At 45.3% G+C, this 14,778-nt stretch overlaps 2 protein-coding genes across 8 annotated transcripts in view; both read left to right on the top strand.

The window, feature by feature from the left end:
* Window positions 1-4,633, top strand: part of ALDH18A1 (aldehyde dehydrogenase 18 family member A1) — a 29,086-nt gene extending 24,453 nt beyond the window's left edge. For all 7 annotated transcript variants that reach the window (XM_083443800.1, XM_083443798.1, XM_083443797.1 and 4 more), the window contains exons 16-18: window positions 569-755; window positions 2,342-2,437; window positions 3,702-4,633. In XM_083443800.1, coding sequence (XP_083299926.1) covers window positions 569-755; window positions 2,342-2,437; window positions 3,702-3,883 — 465 coding nt within the window. In that variant the 3' untranslated portion in view covers window positions 3,884-4,633. The remainder of the gene's footprint in view (window positions 1-568; window positions 756-2,341; window positions 2,438-3,701) is intronic.
* A 4,962-nt stretch (window positions 4,634-9,595) lies between these two features.
* Window positions 9,596-14,764, top strand: DUSP28 (dual specificity phosphatase 28). Its single transcript, XM_083443919.1, has 2 exons — window positions 9,596-10,034; window positions 12,383-14,764. Exons 1-2 carry the CDS (start codon window positions 9,687-9,689, stop codon window positions 12,506-12,508), a joined length of 474 nt encoding a protein of 157 aa, XP_083300045.1. The 5' UTR covers window positions 9,596-9,686; the 3' UTR covers window positions 12,509-14,764.
* Window positions 14,765-14,778: the final 14 nt, after the last annotated feature.

Below are 14,778 nucleotides of genomic sequence, written 5' to 3'. Positions count from 1 at the left end.
CTGTTGAAGTTATCTTAGTCCAAGCTTCTTGGAGATTGGAATCTTCTGCTTGCTGATCTTCTGTAGTAGGGATGGGCAGAACTTAAAAGATAGAAAGAGGTCAGTTGCTGCATTGGGCATTCTTGAAGGAGGACTTGGGATTGGCTTGTGAACGTGCTTTATCCACTAACTTGAAGCCTGAGAGCTTTGAACAACAGGATTGAATGAGATTCAGCCACCAAGCCCGTAAAACAGGATGGGACCTGTGGCAGTAGGCTACTGTAAGGAAAGTGCTAGAGAGTGGAAGATAATTTCCTTCAAAAGTACAAAGGAAGGGACATAGGAAACTCCCTTATGCTGATTGTCTAGCTCTGTATTGACTGTACTCTGAATATCAACAGCTCTCTGGAGTTTCAGACAAGAGGCCTTTTTCCTGGAGATGCCAGGGATTGGGCCGGGGATATTCGTGTGGGCAACAGTGTGCGTGCTTATCACTGAGCAATGGCCCGTCTGCGCATTGTTTGGCTTCCCTCTTTGCATAGAAGCTCGGAGGAGGAATGTGAGTGAAAACGTTTTGTTCTTCCATCAGGTGAAGGTTCATGCTGGCCCCAAGTTTGCCTCCTACCTGACATTCAGCCCCTCGGAGGTGAAATCACTCCGCACGGAATATGGGGACCTGGAGTGCTGCATTGAAGTGGTGGACAGCGCACAGGATGCTATTGAACACATCCACAAATATGGGAGCTCCCACACAGATGTAATCATCACAGAGAACGGTTGGTGGCCAGTCTAACGTCTCGTGTGCATTTAACTCCTTGCGATGGTTTCTTTCTGCATTCGGGGGCTCCAGGGCTGCCTCAGTTGGAACTCTGAGGGGCTTTTTTCTGAAGTTACCTTTCTAGGGCCTGGCACCCTCCACAATGTGTGTCTCTTCCTTTGCTGCTCTAGGAACAAACATCTGGTGATCTGGACCACATTGGAGGAGTCCAAGCCACATCTCCTTCCCTTGCCTGTATTGCCCTTCCTAGGCACTGCTGCAGGTGTAGGGAGGAGCTGTGGCCTGGGTTTCTCTTGCGTGGCTGGAGTTACCAGAACAGTGCAAGAGGAGCACACACTAAGAACATAAGAAGAGTCACACTGGATCAGTCCAAAAGCCCATCTAGTCCAGCATCCTGTTCTCACAGTAGCCAACTATATGCCTGTGGAAAGCCTGCAAGCAGGACATCAGTGTAATAGCACTCTGTCCACTTGTAATACCCACCATCTAGTATACAGAGGCATACTGCCTCCAGCAGTGGATATTTTGGGACTGCGGGGTGGGCCGAGTCACAAATCCCACTGGCCATGTCCACATTGCTGTTTGGGTTCCATCAACATTCAAGAAACTGCAACAACTTCCATGTTCTAAAAGCAGTGTTTTTTTCTGGGGGGACGCATACCCCTAAACATTTTGTGAATCTTTGTACTTTTGTCCATATACTGTATTTATTTTTCCCGATTTGAACTATAAAAGGGTGGTTTTCTTGAGTCAAAATGAGAGTACCCCTAAACATTTTTAAAGAAAAGAAGCACTCTCTAAAAGTAACATTGCAAATTTTGCTGGTGCCTTGTTCCCTCGTTTCTAAAACTGCTTGTTCTTGTTGAGTGTTCAGCTCCCTGCTGTTAACATTTACTTTTCTGCGGAGAAGAAGGACAATATAAATGAATGGCAAGCTCATTTTCTGAGTGCCCGTCTTTCTCTCTCTCTTTTTTTTTGTTAGCGCGTTTAATTTTCCTAAAAAAACAACCAATTAACATATCAAATCATAATCCAATAATAAAAAATTAAGATAAAAAAAAAATCAATTTGTCTTCCAAATTGTAATTTTGATTTTACGACTTCCCACAGTCTGAACCACAAAGCATATCCAACTCTCAGTCCTGCCTCTCATCTGAGTGCCCGTCTTAAGTAGTCAAAACAGGACCAACCAGGAGGAAGGGAGCAAAAGCTCCAATGAGGACTGAACATGAGAAAAGCAGTGGGAAAATGGGATGGAATATCCTGCAACAAGCCATGACTGGCTGGCTGGAACCTTGAGCAGGAGTATTACACACAGCAGCTTCGTTTGTTGCAAGTGTCCCTTGCAAAGACACATAATATAAAATTTATTCATACTCAAGCTTCTATCCTGCCTACCTTTGCAACACAGACTAACAACAAAGCATCAACAAGCATTTTAAATATAATAAAAGGCAGCAGTGGTATAAAAAAAAAATTCTAAAAGGCCTTGACTAAACAAGTGACCATTCTGTTTCAGCCCACCTTTGGCACAGTTCTATTGTAAAGCAGTTGTGTTTAAAAGAATCCTTTTGTCACCTCCAGAGAAAACAGCAGAGTTCTTCCTTCAGCACCTGGACAGTGCCTGTGTGTTCTGGAACGCCAGCACCCGCTTCTCGGATGGCTATCGCTTTGGGCTAGGTAAGGGAGCACGATGGGTGCCCTGTGCCGCTGGTGAGCAAGTTACACATTTTGCGTGAGGTTGAGAGTGTTCAAGGAGTATACATGGTCACCTTTAAAGTTAAGAATATTTAAGGAGATTTACTTGGAACATCTTTTTAAAGCTTTGGAGTATTTTAGAATTAGAGTGATGTGGGCCATCCCAAAGGAAGAGTTGGAGGTAGAGGCTACCATAAACAAGAGCATTTACGACAACGTAGAGAATGGCCTTCTCCAACCTTGGATCTCCAGATGTTGTTGGACTACAGTCCCCATCATTCCCAGCCAGCATGGCCCTTGGTCAGGCATGATGGGAGATGTAGTCCAACAACATCTGGGAACCCAGAATTGGGGAAGACTAGCCTAATTCAAAGGACGTTTCTGAGCACAATTCAAAGTGTTGATGCTGACCTTTAAAGCCCTAAACAACCTTAGCCCAGTTTACCTTAAGGAACATCTCCACCCCCCTGTTCAGCCCAGACACTGAGGTCCAGCTCCGAGGGCCTTCTGGCAGTTCCCTCACTGCAAGAAGTGAACTTACAGGGAACCAGGTAAAGGGCCTTCTCAGTGGTGGCACCTGCCCTGTGGAACGCCCTCCCAGCAGATGTCAAGGAGATAAATGATGATCTGACTTTTAGAAGACTTCTGAAGGCAGCCCTGTATCAGAAAATTTATAATGCTTGATGTTTAGATATTATGTTGCCCAGAGTGGCTGGGGCAACCCCGTCAGATGGATGTGTTATAAATTTAGTAGTAGTAGTAGTAGTAGTAGTAGTAGTAGTAGAGATGTACTGTAGGAGAGCTTCAGCTGAGGCAGTCAGTGACGAAAGAGTGACTGCCGCTTGGAGTAATCTATGGCAACACATATATTTGCATATGGGTAAAGCGCAGGTCTGTGAGCAAACTCTGCATTAAGTCCCACACAATGTGGCAATTCCGCAAGAAAAAACCCTTAAGATAAATTACTCGGTGGGCACTGAGGAATTAGCTGCTTTCCTTCAAGCATTCATTGTGGTGCCGCACCAGAAGATGAACCCGCAAATCCTTAGATGTCTAAACCTCTTGAAGGTGAAGGAGCAAATTGGCAGCTCCAGAGCTCAAATGCAGTGCAAGAAGGATGAGAGGAAGTTGGGGGGGATCTTGAAATATGGGTGAACAAGGTCTGGTCAACTTGACTTGTGCCATTAAGACTGGAGAATTTCCTTCCTGCCCTCTTCAACCCAGTTGTTTAATTCTCTGCACACAGGGGCTGAGGTTGGCATCAGTACATCGCGCATCCATGCCCGTGGGCCAGTTGGAATTGAGGGGCTGTTGACCACAAAGTGGCTGCTAAGAGGGGAGAATCACATCGTTTCCGATTTCTCTGAGCAAGGAAGTATGAAGTACCTTCATGAAAATCTCCCCATCCCACAAAGGAACAGCAACTGAGCACCCAGGTGGGGCAAGTGCATCTTTATGGAGACTGTTACGGTTTCACAACAGAGTCTTGGAAAGGAGAGGAACCTCCACCTTCTGGAATGCGGAGTGTTTTTGCACTCTGAGCTTCTGGATAATCCCAAGCGGTGACTTGCGGACCTTGTTTTGCGCCCGAGTTGTTTCTCCTCACACTGCAATGCGTAGATGTTGGGTGTCAGCGTTGAAAGCACCTCCTTTGCGCTTGCAGCACAGAAAAGAGGACTCTGGTACTCCATTCCAAATGATGGGGATCTTTAGGGTTGATATTGGACCTATTTATTGATCTGAATTCTTCTTTTCAGCCACTCACAAGAGAGAGAGAGATTCCACACACCCCATGCTTTTCTTGTTTCGAGAATGCAAGAAATGCTTGATCATTCTGCCTTCCTTTGGAGATTTGAAATCTGAAAGAGGTTGCTATGACGGTTCTTTAGAGTTCATGTCTTATTTAAAATGTTAAATCACCTTTAATAAATATTCCAGGTGCATAATGAATTTTTTAAAAAATCCAAGCAATGCTTTCCATGCCAATTTCCTTTAATAGTTGACTGACGGAGTGGGGAGAATCACAGTGGTAGAACTGTAACTGTTTTTCACAACCCTTTTATGAATATTTGTACCAAATATTTTTGTTCATTTTATATAAGCTTTTATTTCCCCTGAGAAATTGAACGTATTTTTCAAACTTTATGGTTTTTCAAATAAAACTCCCTTGCAATATGACTGGGTTCTACTGCTTTATTCAAAATGATGGTGTGAGTTGTGTCCTATTACAGATGTATTTAATGCTAACAGGGCCTGCATGGTGTAGCTGTATTTGCCTTGCCTTTGTCTACTGATGATGTGACTTACAGAGGTCTCTTATAAAGGGTGGGGTGCTTTATGCTCCTTTTCAATCCTTCAAGCTAACAGCAACCATGGGAATTAAGTAACAGTTACAGTAGTACCTCAGAACTCGACCGTTCAGCTTACGAAACGCTTAAGTTCCAATTGGCCAACAGCTAGGTTTTTGTACACTGGAATCAGCACTGGATGTTTGTATTCTGAGGAACATTTGAAAGCCAGAGCACTTACTTCCGGGTTTCGGGCGTTCGGGAGCCAAAACGTTCAAGAACGGAGTCATTCAAGTTCCAAGATACCACTGTATTCCCATTTTACAGATGGAGTATACAGGCTTAGGTGCTGGCACTAAGGGTTGTTACCAATGCTGTTGTTTTGCTTGCGCAATGGAGATCCTCTGGAGCAGATTTTGGTGGCGGGAGAGAAAGGGGAACTCCCATTGGACAAGTGGAATGCTGCTTGCAGGGTGAGGGTTACATTTCCCATGTTGTTAATGAGTTCCTGCATGGACTGTGCAGCCAGGTTTTCTAGATTCAGCACCTGCACTTGATCCACTAAACAAAACTGATTTGTTGCCCTTCCCCCTGTCTCTTTTTTAACTGAGCCGGAAAAAGCCCATCTGCCCACATTAAAAGATACAATACATCCATCTTACATGAATTGATATATTCCCTCCAAATGTTGAGATGGACATCCAGTAAGGTATTTAGGCCACTGTATAATATATGGTGGGATGCGGGTGGCGCTGTGGTCTAAGCTACAGAGCCTAGGGCTTGCCGATCAGAAGGTTGGCGGTTTGAATCCCCACAACAGGGTGAGCTCCCGTTGCTCGGTCCCTGCTCCTGCCAACCTAGCAGTTCAAAAACATGTCAAAGTGCAAGTAGATAAATAGGTACCGCTCTGGCGGGAAGGTAAACAGTGTTTCTGTGCACTGCTCTGGTTTCCCAGAAGCGGCTTAGTCATGCTGGCCACATGACCCAGGAGCTGTCTGCGGACAAATGCCGGCTCCCTCAGCCTATAGAGTGAGATGAGCACCGCAACTCCAGAGTCGTCTGCGACTGGACTTAACGGTCAGGGGTCACTTTTCATAATAGATGGTGGCTGTTTATCCTTCCAGGCCCTAAGCAGTAGTTTCTTAGCAACCATAAAGGCTCATCAAATCCACTTTTGTTGTCCTGCCATTCATCCCAATACTACAGACATTTATTTTACAAGTATATGGATGCCTCCAAATATCAAGGATTTTGCCAATACAAAATTGCTATGGACAACAGATTTAGACCAAAAGGAATATATCACTGGACAAGTCTCAATAGCACAGATTCCATAAATTCTGTGACATATGGTGCCTGCAGTTTACTTTTCACACCAGCTGATGATTTGTTCTTCCACTGGCATTTCCTTCAAGCTAGCACTAGAATTGGTGAGAGGCTTCCACCCCTTTCCCAGATCAGAAAGAGGGTGGAAAGCAATGCAGGAATCTCAGCTAAAGCATCCATGACGGATGGCCATTCAGTCTCTGCTTCAAGACCTCTAGTGAAGGAGAGCCAATACACAATCTCTCTGCTCTGATTGCCTTGGGCAAGACACGGTCTCCCATTGCCAACCAGGCTACGAAGTGTAGTTCCCTTGTCCTCTCCCACCCACACCCCAGATCCCTCTCAGGATGTTGTGAGTTTGTACTCAATGCTTCCTGACATATGTACAGTACAGTGGTACCTCGTGTTACAGACGCTTCAGGTTACAGATGCTTCAGGTTACAGACTCTGCTAACCCGGAAATAGTACCTCAGGTTAAGAACTTTGCTTCAGGATGAGAACAGAAATCGTGCTCCGGCGGCGCGGTGGCAGCAGGAGGCCCCATTAGCTAAAGTGGAGCTTCAGGTTAACAACAGTTTCAGGTTAAGAACGGACCTCCAGAATGAATTAAGTTCTTAACCCGAGGTACCACTGTAGAAGGAATGGCCGCATGTCCCACTAGCCTTTCATTCTAGCATCTCCTAAACCTCCTTTCACAGCACAATATGGGGAGACAGTCGCTGGTTCTTGTTCTCTGTAACTACTTGATATTCAGTCACTGTATATTTTAATAAAATAAGCATCAAAAAAGAAAAGAAAAAAGAAAGAGGGTGGCAACACTTTTTAGTGTATGGCCACAGCATAAGTGCGACAAGACTTGCTGAGTGGCAGTTCATATACTCAGCCAACCTGCTGATCCCCTTTCTGTGGCAGTGAAATGTTATAGTGGACATACTCCCTTACCCTTCTTAGAGTGCTAGGCTCTAGAAATAAAAAAGACAAGAGTAAACATCTGACTCATCGGTGAGTACATGTTATAACTTCGACCCCTTTCATTGTTATTTTTAGACGAGTTTGTTTTGGGGATGCTAGCAGCTCTCATTAAATGTTCCAGCACATAGCTTATGCTAGCCTCTTAAAATCAGAGAAACTGGACTGCGTCCTGTTGTTGCTGGCTGAGGTTGAGTTGAACTGGATTTCACAGCTTTTAAAACTTAAGGGAGCTTCTTTTTGCGTGGCGAGTTCCCGCCCCCCACCAGGATAAATAAAGACACGAGACACCATGATATAAGGTTAAATGGGCGAATTAGGCCACAACTTTATTGAATTCAGGAATGAGAGGCATTGGCTTAGGCATTGGCCCTACCGACTATCCGGCTCCAGCCCATTTGCTGGAGACACGGTGAAGGGTTAACACCTTAGTGGGGGAGTCACCCGCCGAGGCACGTCAGCTAGGAGCTCCCCCGGTCACCGCTCTGGGGCGTGCCTTCGGCCCACACCTCCATAGGCTTCGGACAGGGCCACGCCCCCCGGAATCCTTTAACGGACCACCCTTCGTTCACTGGGGGGAGGTGATGGCGTTCCTCCCCCCCCACACGCATCCTCTGAACCCCTTCTTACCAATGCCTACCGCCAATGCCGAGAAGTTGTGACGAGTTGCTACGAGGTAGGCGAAAAACCAAAAGGCTGGAAATCGCCAATTGGGAAAAATTCCTACCATGCCCCTTGCGGCGACAGACCGAGGTCCATAGCAAAGTCAGAGACCTACCTAACGCCTACCTAAAGGGAGGGAGGGCGGGCAAACGTGGGGTCCCAGCCGGCGAAAGGAGGGCGAGCCTCCTCGCCCCGGCGCTAAATAGGGGCAAGCCCCGCCCCCTAAGCCAGCTGATTGGGAGGGAAGCCCCCGGGATTCCCGGGGATTCCTATTCCTATTCTCGCAGGGGCTGAACCAGCCCCTGCTCATGTGGGGGGGCGTGACGCCCGCAACCCCACCTCCTGGGGCAAGCCGGAAGTGGCTTTGCGTGGCGAGTTCCCGCCCCCCACCAGGATAAATAAAGACACGAGACACCATGATATAAGGTTAAATGGGCGAATTAGGCCACAACTTTATTGAATTCAGGAATGAGAGGCATTGGCTTAGGCATTGGCCCTACCGACTATCCGGCTCCAGCCCATTTGCTGGAGACACGGTGAAGGGTTAACACCTTAGTGGGGGAGTCACCCGCCGAGGCACGTCAGCTAGGAGCTCCCCCGGTCACCGCTCTGGGGCGTGCCTTCGGCCCACACCTCCATAGGCTTCGGACAGGGCCACGCCCCCCGGAATCCTTTAACGGACCACCCTTCGTTCACTGGGGGGAGGTGATGGCGTTCCTCCCCCCCCACACGCATCCTCTGAACCCCTTCTTACCAATGCCTACCGCCACACGAGCTCTCATTAAATGTTCCAGCACATAGCTTATGCTAGCCTCTTAAAATCAGAGAAACTGGACTGCGTCCTGTTGTTGCTGGCTGAGGTTGAGTTGAACTGGATTTCACAGCTTTTAAAACTTAAGGGAGCTTCTTTTTATTGTTGCTGCCATTGAACAACTGGGAGTCAGAATCCTTGCTGGTCTACTGCAAATTGCTCAAATCGATGCATATGTACTGATTTGCCATCTGCCCATCCCTGGACTAAAGCCAACATCATTCATGAAAGCTTATGCCACAAATCTTTTTTTCTGATGCCACAAAACACCTTTCTGTTTTTTGTTGCAACAGACTAACATGGCTACCCTTCTGGAACAAGCTATCTATATTCACAATGTCTTAATAGCTTTCTCACTTTCCCAAAGAAGAAACATTGCAAACATGCTTCATCTACGGTAGTCACTTCGCTAACTGCAGAATTCTGTGGGAGTGTTATTTCCTGATGCTGGCATTTGCTAATAACGCCTGTCGACCCACCAGACTGGCATATGTTCCTATTCAATTCCATTCTTTCCCTGGTGACTATGTGTAGAAATTACTGCAGTAAAGCTCCCTCCACACACTTCCTTGTGCAAACAGGATGATCCTGCTAAAATCCCTTAATTTTTCTTACCAAATATATTATGGGGATTCTCCCCTTCTGCTCAACTTTTATTGCACTATAGCCCCTCCAGACAGCAGTAATTAGGAAAGCATCACAGAACAGCAAACAAAGCAGAACAAATCCATCACTAATGCACTATTACTTGTGTCAAGAACATGTTGCAGAATAAAGCTGCAATAAAACACCAGTCTGGAGGGGCCCTGAGTCCAACCAACAAGTCTGATTATGATTGTGTGTGATCTTAAAGAAATTCTAGAGAGTCTTGAATAACTGCTCTATTGTTCCAAAGTGATTGTCCAAAGCTCAATATTGCTAAGTGCTGCCATTAAAAAAACCCAAAAAACAGAAGGCATTAGGACAGTCTGAAATGTAATCCTTTCAGCTACAGGCAGAATAAATATAGCACAGCCTGCAGATGGCTGCAGAACAAGACATCCAGAGCGATCTGACAATCTGTGTGCTTTCGGGAGGTGAGTCTTAAGCACCGCTCTGCCTCTCCCCGGCATTTTCCTGAACCAGGGAAAGGTTCAGCTGCTGCTCTTCCTGCAGCCCCGCCATTCCCCTTCAAATGTTGACCCTCTGCAAGGTCACCGATTCTCTGTTCATTAGCAATTCCAGGTCAGCCTGTGATGAGAATCTCCTCGTTCAAGAGAGGATTACGTTCTGTGTCAATGTCTCCAGGCAGCAGCCCTTCCCGAGCTTTCAGCAAGTCCAGACGCTGAGGGTCCCCGTCTTTGATGATCCCTCGGAGGACCTGTATCGATACTTTGAGCGCTGCAGCGATGCCATAGAGGGCGCAGTCCAGAGTGGTGGGAAGTGCTTAGTGTACTGTAAAAACGGCCGCAGCAGATCTGCTGCCATCTGCACTGCCTACTTGATGAAGCACCAAAATCTCAGCCTGAAGGATGCCTTTGAGGTATTGTGAGCATGCAGGAAAAATAACTATCTTGTTCTATAGCTCGGTTGTTGATGCTGAAATGCAGAAGCATTTGTATTTCAACTGGGCAAGAGCATCTTACGTTCTAATTTGAAATGCTTTGCATAACAAAAGTCATTGCAATAGTTCTGATTCAGTTTTCTCTCTCCAAGGAAAGTGTCGTAAGGATGAGAAAGACAATTAATTTTAAAGGCAGCCTAATTTCCTTCTCAGTTGGGCAAATAAAGCCAACTCTGACTGGAGGTTGTTGGGGGTGTTTTGGCCCAATGAAATTCCAATGGCAAGTAAATTCTGAATTGTCAGATTCAGGAGTTTAAACTCCTGTAAAATAAAATCTGGCAACATTATACAGGAGGTTTTGCAGCTTCATCCCTATGCACTTTAAAATAAAATAAAATAATAATAATAATAATAATAATAATAATAATACTCAAGCATTTCAGAAATATTGTATGTTGTTTAGTCAAATTTATTAAGTTAGTCAAATTCATGCAAAGGAGGTTTTCAAAGAATGTAATAGTTGCTTGTGGCATGGACACGTTTCACACTATTACCTCTGCCAGACAGGTGTTTCTTCTCTTACAAATAGCTACTTGACCAGAGGCAACAGTAAGGGCTTCTACACATTATTTTAAATGAGTGTACAATGTGTTCACACATTACTTGAGCTGTACACTCATAGTTATTCACATGCAACATTTAATGAGTGCATAGTGTGTGTGTGGCTGTGTACACAATAGCTGAGCTGTACAAATCAAGTGTACACTCTTTCACATCAATAGTTGCAGTGACAGCTTGTACCTCAGTGTAACAGGTGTGAATAAGCCGAGTGAGACAAAAATGTGTGTACACCATTGGAAGTTAATGCCACTCACATGTTGCTTTCAACTCTCTTAAAACCTATTGCCTGTTTCTAGCATTAGTACAGACCTCTGTTGTATTGCCAGAAAACTAGTTTTGGGGAGCAAAGGGGTGGCAAGGACTGCAAACAGCAACAATTTGGTTCTTTTTGCCAGGACCTTAATATACTATGGCTGCATATGCACCATACATTTAAAGCACAGGGCTTCCCCCAATTCTAGGAACTGTAGTTCACTCACCACAAAATTATAATTTGCAGCAGCCCTTCCAAACTACAGTGCCCAGAATTCTTAGAGGGGAGAAATGTGCTTTATATTGTGTATATGGTGTGTAGCAAATGGTGATGGATTTTTATGAGGACTTTTTCTTTAAAAGGTAATAATAATAATAATCCAAACTGATATAGAAATGTGGAAAACTGAACTTAAGATTGGAACAATGCAAAACTGGTAGAAATCTAAATTGACAAAATTGCCCATTCCTATTGTCAGAGCTGGCTCCAGGTCCCAGCTCACAGAGGACCAACGCTAGCCGGTAGTAATGTACAAAAGTCTTTATTGAAGTACAGTTTCCATTTTCAATCCGCAGCGCCCCAGCTCTACGTCTAGGGTTAGATCGGCGAAGCTCCATCTGAATCTCCGCCCCCTGTACACCAGTTTAAGATTCTAGCCTTACTCCACCTCTTCCGTCTCTCCTTTCTCCTCTGGGTTCTGCTACCCCCCGGGGTCCCTTCCTTCCTGGATTCTTCTGACGCTGACGTTGACCCCCCTGACTCCTCCCGCTCTTTTCGGCGGGCTTTGGGACCTGGCTCCCTATCCGGGCTGCCAACTGTGCCGCCCTCCTGTACATTTGAACTTGGCGCGCGTGCCCAGCCTTCAACCTTCCTCTCGACCGTTTCCTCGCTCCCCGATGGAGGCGTGGCCAATCCTGACTCATGTCCTCCCGCTGGCAGTGCGCCGCCTGATCCCGATGCCTGGGACTCCTCCCCCCTACTGCACTCTGGTGTGGATGCTGGTCCTGATTTCCAACTGCTGCTCTCTGAGTCCCCTCTGGCCCCTTCTTCCTGGGGTGTCCCCCTAGGCACCCCCCTTGCCCTGACCATGGGAGCCCCTTTCTGTGAATCTTCCGATTCGCTGGAAAGACTCAGAGACCTCGGACCGCTGTCATCGCTAACATTTCCTTCGGACTCCTCCCCCTCGCTCTCTATTTCCTCCCTTTCCTGTGCCTCTGCTCCTGAACCCCTGACACCTATAGACTGCTATGATGAGATGTAGTGCATGTCTGTTAAATTTACAGTCATTATTTGTGAATTTGCATCTGTGCATATAAATTAGCACATAAATTTATGTCACTCTGTGCCTTCTTTTCAGTGATACTGTTCCACTTTTAGGGCAACTGTAAATGGCCAGCCTGTGGGAAAGTCACTTCCTTTGTGTGTAATACATTTCTTTTTTTCCTCCCTGTAGATTGTGAAGATGGCCAGGCCGGTAGCAGAGCCCAATGTTGGCTTTTGGTCCCAGTTACAAAAATATGAAGGGCATTTACAAATGCAGCATCAGATGGATCCTTCTCAAAAAATAACTTCGCAATAAACATTTTTGTTTTGATTCAGACTGTGGTGTGGGGGGAACTCCTTGAAGGAGGTGTATGTGTCCTAAGAGCTTGGAAAGATTGTAGATGCCTCCAGACTGTCAGTATTGTTGGTGGCAAGGAAAAAATATAGGTATACAGAAAGGAGAATTCTGCAGATGCCAAGATCCAGGTTTGGGGAAAGTACTCTTTGGTGAGAGAACCCCAGCAGAGATTTAAAATCACAAAATATACAGCAAAGTAAAGCATGGAAATGTAGGCCTTTAGGCCTTTAAAATATGTCTTTCTGAGTTCCAAAACTTCCCTCTTCCCTTAGCATAGAAAAATACCGCATGTTTGGTAAGTTAAAAATGATTTACTTACAAACTATCCAATGGTCAGGTTCCTGCACTTCAGAAAAAGTTGCACAGGCAATAAAACTTGGCTTAGTTAAAGTGGTAAAGTTCCTAAATTATTGGTATAGGAACTCAAGAGTAGAGTGGCCATGTGGTCTGAGCTGCAGAAACCAACTTAGACCTCCTCACACATTGAGCTTCTCAGGAAGACTGGTTGAACAATAGGCTTGATTACCTAGTCCAGGGGTCAGCAACCCGCAGCTCCTGAGCCGCATGTGGCTTTTACACCTTTGCCGCGGCTCCGGGGCGGATACTAGCGAGGGGAGGAGGCGCATTGTGCGCCCCAACACTCCCCACTGTGGCGGGCGCTGTACTGGCTGTGACATCGCATGGGGGCGGTGCGTGCGTTAGTCAAGCACCGTCCCGACTCACCTTCCCGCCCGCCCTCTACATTGTAAGGGGCATGAACGCTGGTCACTGCATTGAAAGGGGGCATGTATGCTGGTCACTGTTTTGAAGGGGAGTGAAGAACACACACACACAAAAAGGTAACTTGTTAATTTAACGTTTATTTCTATGAGGAGGAGTAATTCTGAGGGGTCAAACAAAGAAATAATTTTAAAAAGTGACAAAAAAGTTATTTTTATAATGACGAGTTTTGCGGCTCCCAGTTTTTTTCCCTTCAGAAACGGGTCCAAGTGGCTCTTTTTGTCTTAAAGGTTGCAGACCCCTGACCTAGTCCCTCTCAAGCTGAGGGGAAGTGACCTCCTAAGCCTGGCAGGGCAGCTTACTCTACGGTATTAACCCCTTAGAGTTAAGCATGGTTGTATGAGGCTGGTTATCCCACAAGAATTTTGTGGGAGAGATTCAAGTGTGTGCAGGAGCTTATGTTTGCACAATCAAAGTGGATTAAAGCTATCGGTTGTCCTACACAACATACCCACTTTTTTAAAAATGAATTTTTTGCTTTTTGGAAAATGAAGGAGAAAGCCTTTGAAAAGTGTGTGATTAACAAATGGTTGATGGTGAAACATGTAATCACCTCATAAGCAAATCAGGATGATTGATCATTGACATATGGCAAACAGCTGGCAAACAAATCAGAACAAATGATCAATAAAGACTGAGCATAGTCTAGCCTCTGTTTAACAGCAAATCAGAATGGATGCTCAAAAGTCAGGTCGTCCAGACTCACTCTGTGACTGATAACCATCAAAATACTTCTCATCTGCCTAGTTCCTGAGGAGCCGTTTTTGTGGACTGCCCAGAAGTCACACAGACATCCCCCAAAACATTATTCTTTGGAACTTTAGTAGTCTCTGAAGCCACAAAATAAATGTTGACAATTGAGGTCAAAATGTGGCTATGTGCCCCTCCAGATTGGAGGGCTTTTGTGTGTGATTCTTGGGTGTTGTTAGTATCCATCTTTGAAAAATGATGCACAATGTTGGCACTCTATTGCATTACTCAAGACTGAAAATTTATTTAAAATGTGTTTTAATGCGACACTGCTTCATTTGTGTTTTATTTCACCAATAGATATGTGTTTTGAGCATGTTGCGAGTGCCCACTGGCATGACTGACAATCACCTGTATTTAAATAAAAGTTTCTCCTCTCATGTGAAACATACATTATAACAGCCGGCTCCAAAGTTCATAATAAGGAAGGACAGAACAACAAATAATGGCCTTGGGCAAGATGAAAACTGTCTTTGCGAATATGTAAAATATATCAATCTACTCTTATCTGCATTTTATGCCTGCATTTATGATTGCCTGTAGCTATTTATGTGTCTACATTAAAATCATATCAGTATTTTCTTTTTCGATTAACAGTACTCTGCTAGTGAACTGGCATATTTTTCTGAAAGTGATAATGATTGATGACTGATTATACAATACGAATAAAGTATTTAGGGTGTGGAAGTAGTAATCTT

The sequence above is a fragment of the Podarcis tiliguerta genome (assembly GCF_965153285.1).
Source record: "Podarcis tiliguerta genome assembly, chromosome: 5".
In the NCBI taxonomy this organism is placed as follows: domain Eukaryota; kingdom Metazoa; phylum Chordata; class Lepidosauria; order Squamata; family Lacertidae; genus Podarcis; species Podarcis tiliguerta.
This window is presented reverse-complemented; position numbering and strand designations above follow the sequence as displayed.

Bases quoted from the DNA above. Each gene is read 5' to 3' on its own strand.
- DUSP28 (XM_083443919.1), top strand. From the start codon at position 9,687: ATGTTGACCCTCTGCAAGGTCACCGATTCTCTGTTCATTAGCAATTCC. The intron at 10,035-12,382 runs GTATTGTGAGCA...TCCTCCCTGTAG, and splicing joins GCCTGAAGGATGCCTTTGAG to ATTGTGAAGATGGCCAGGCC.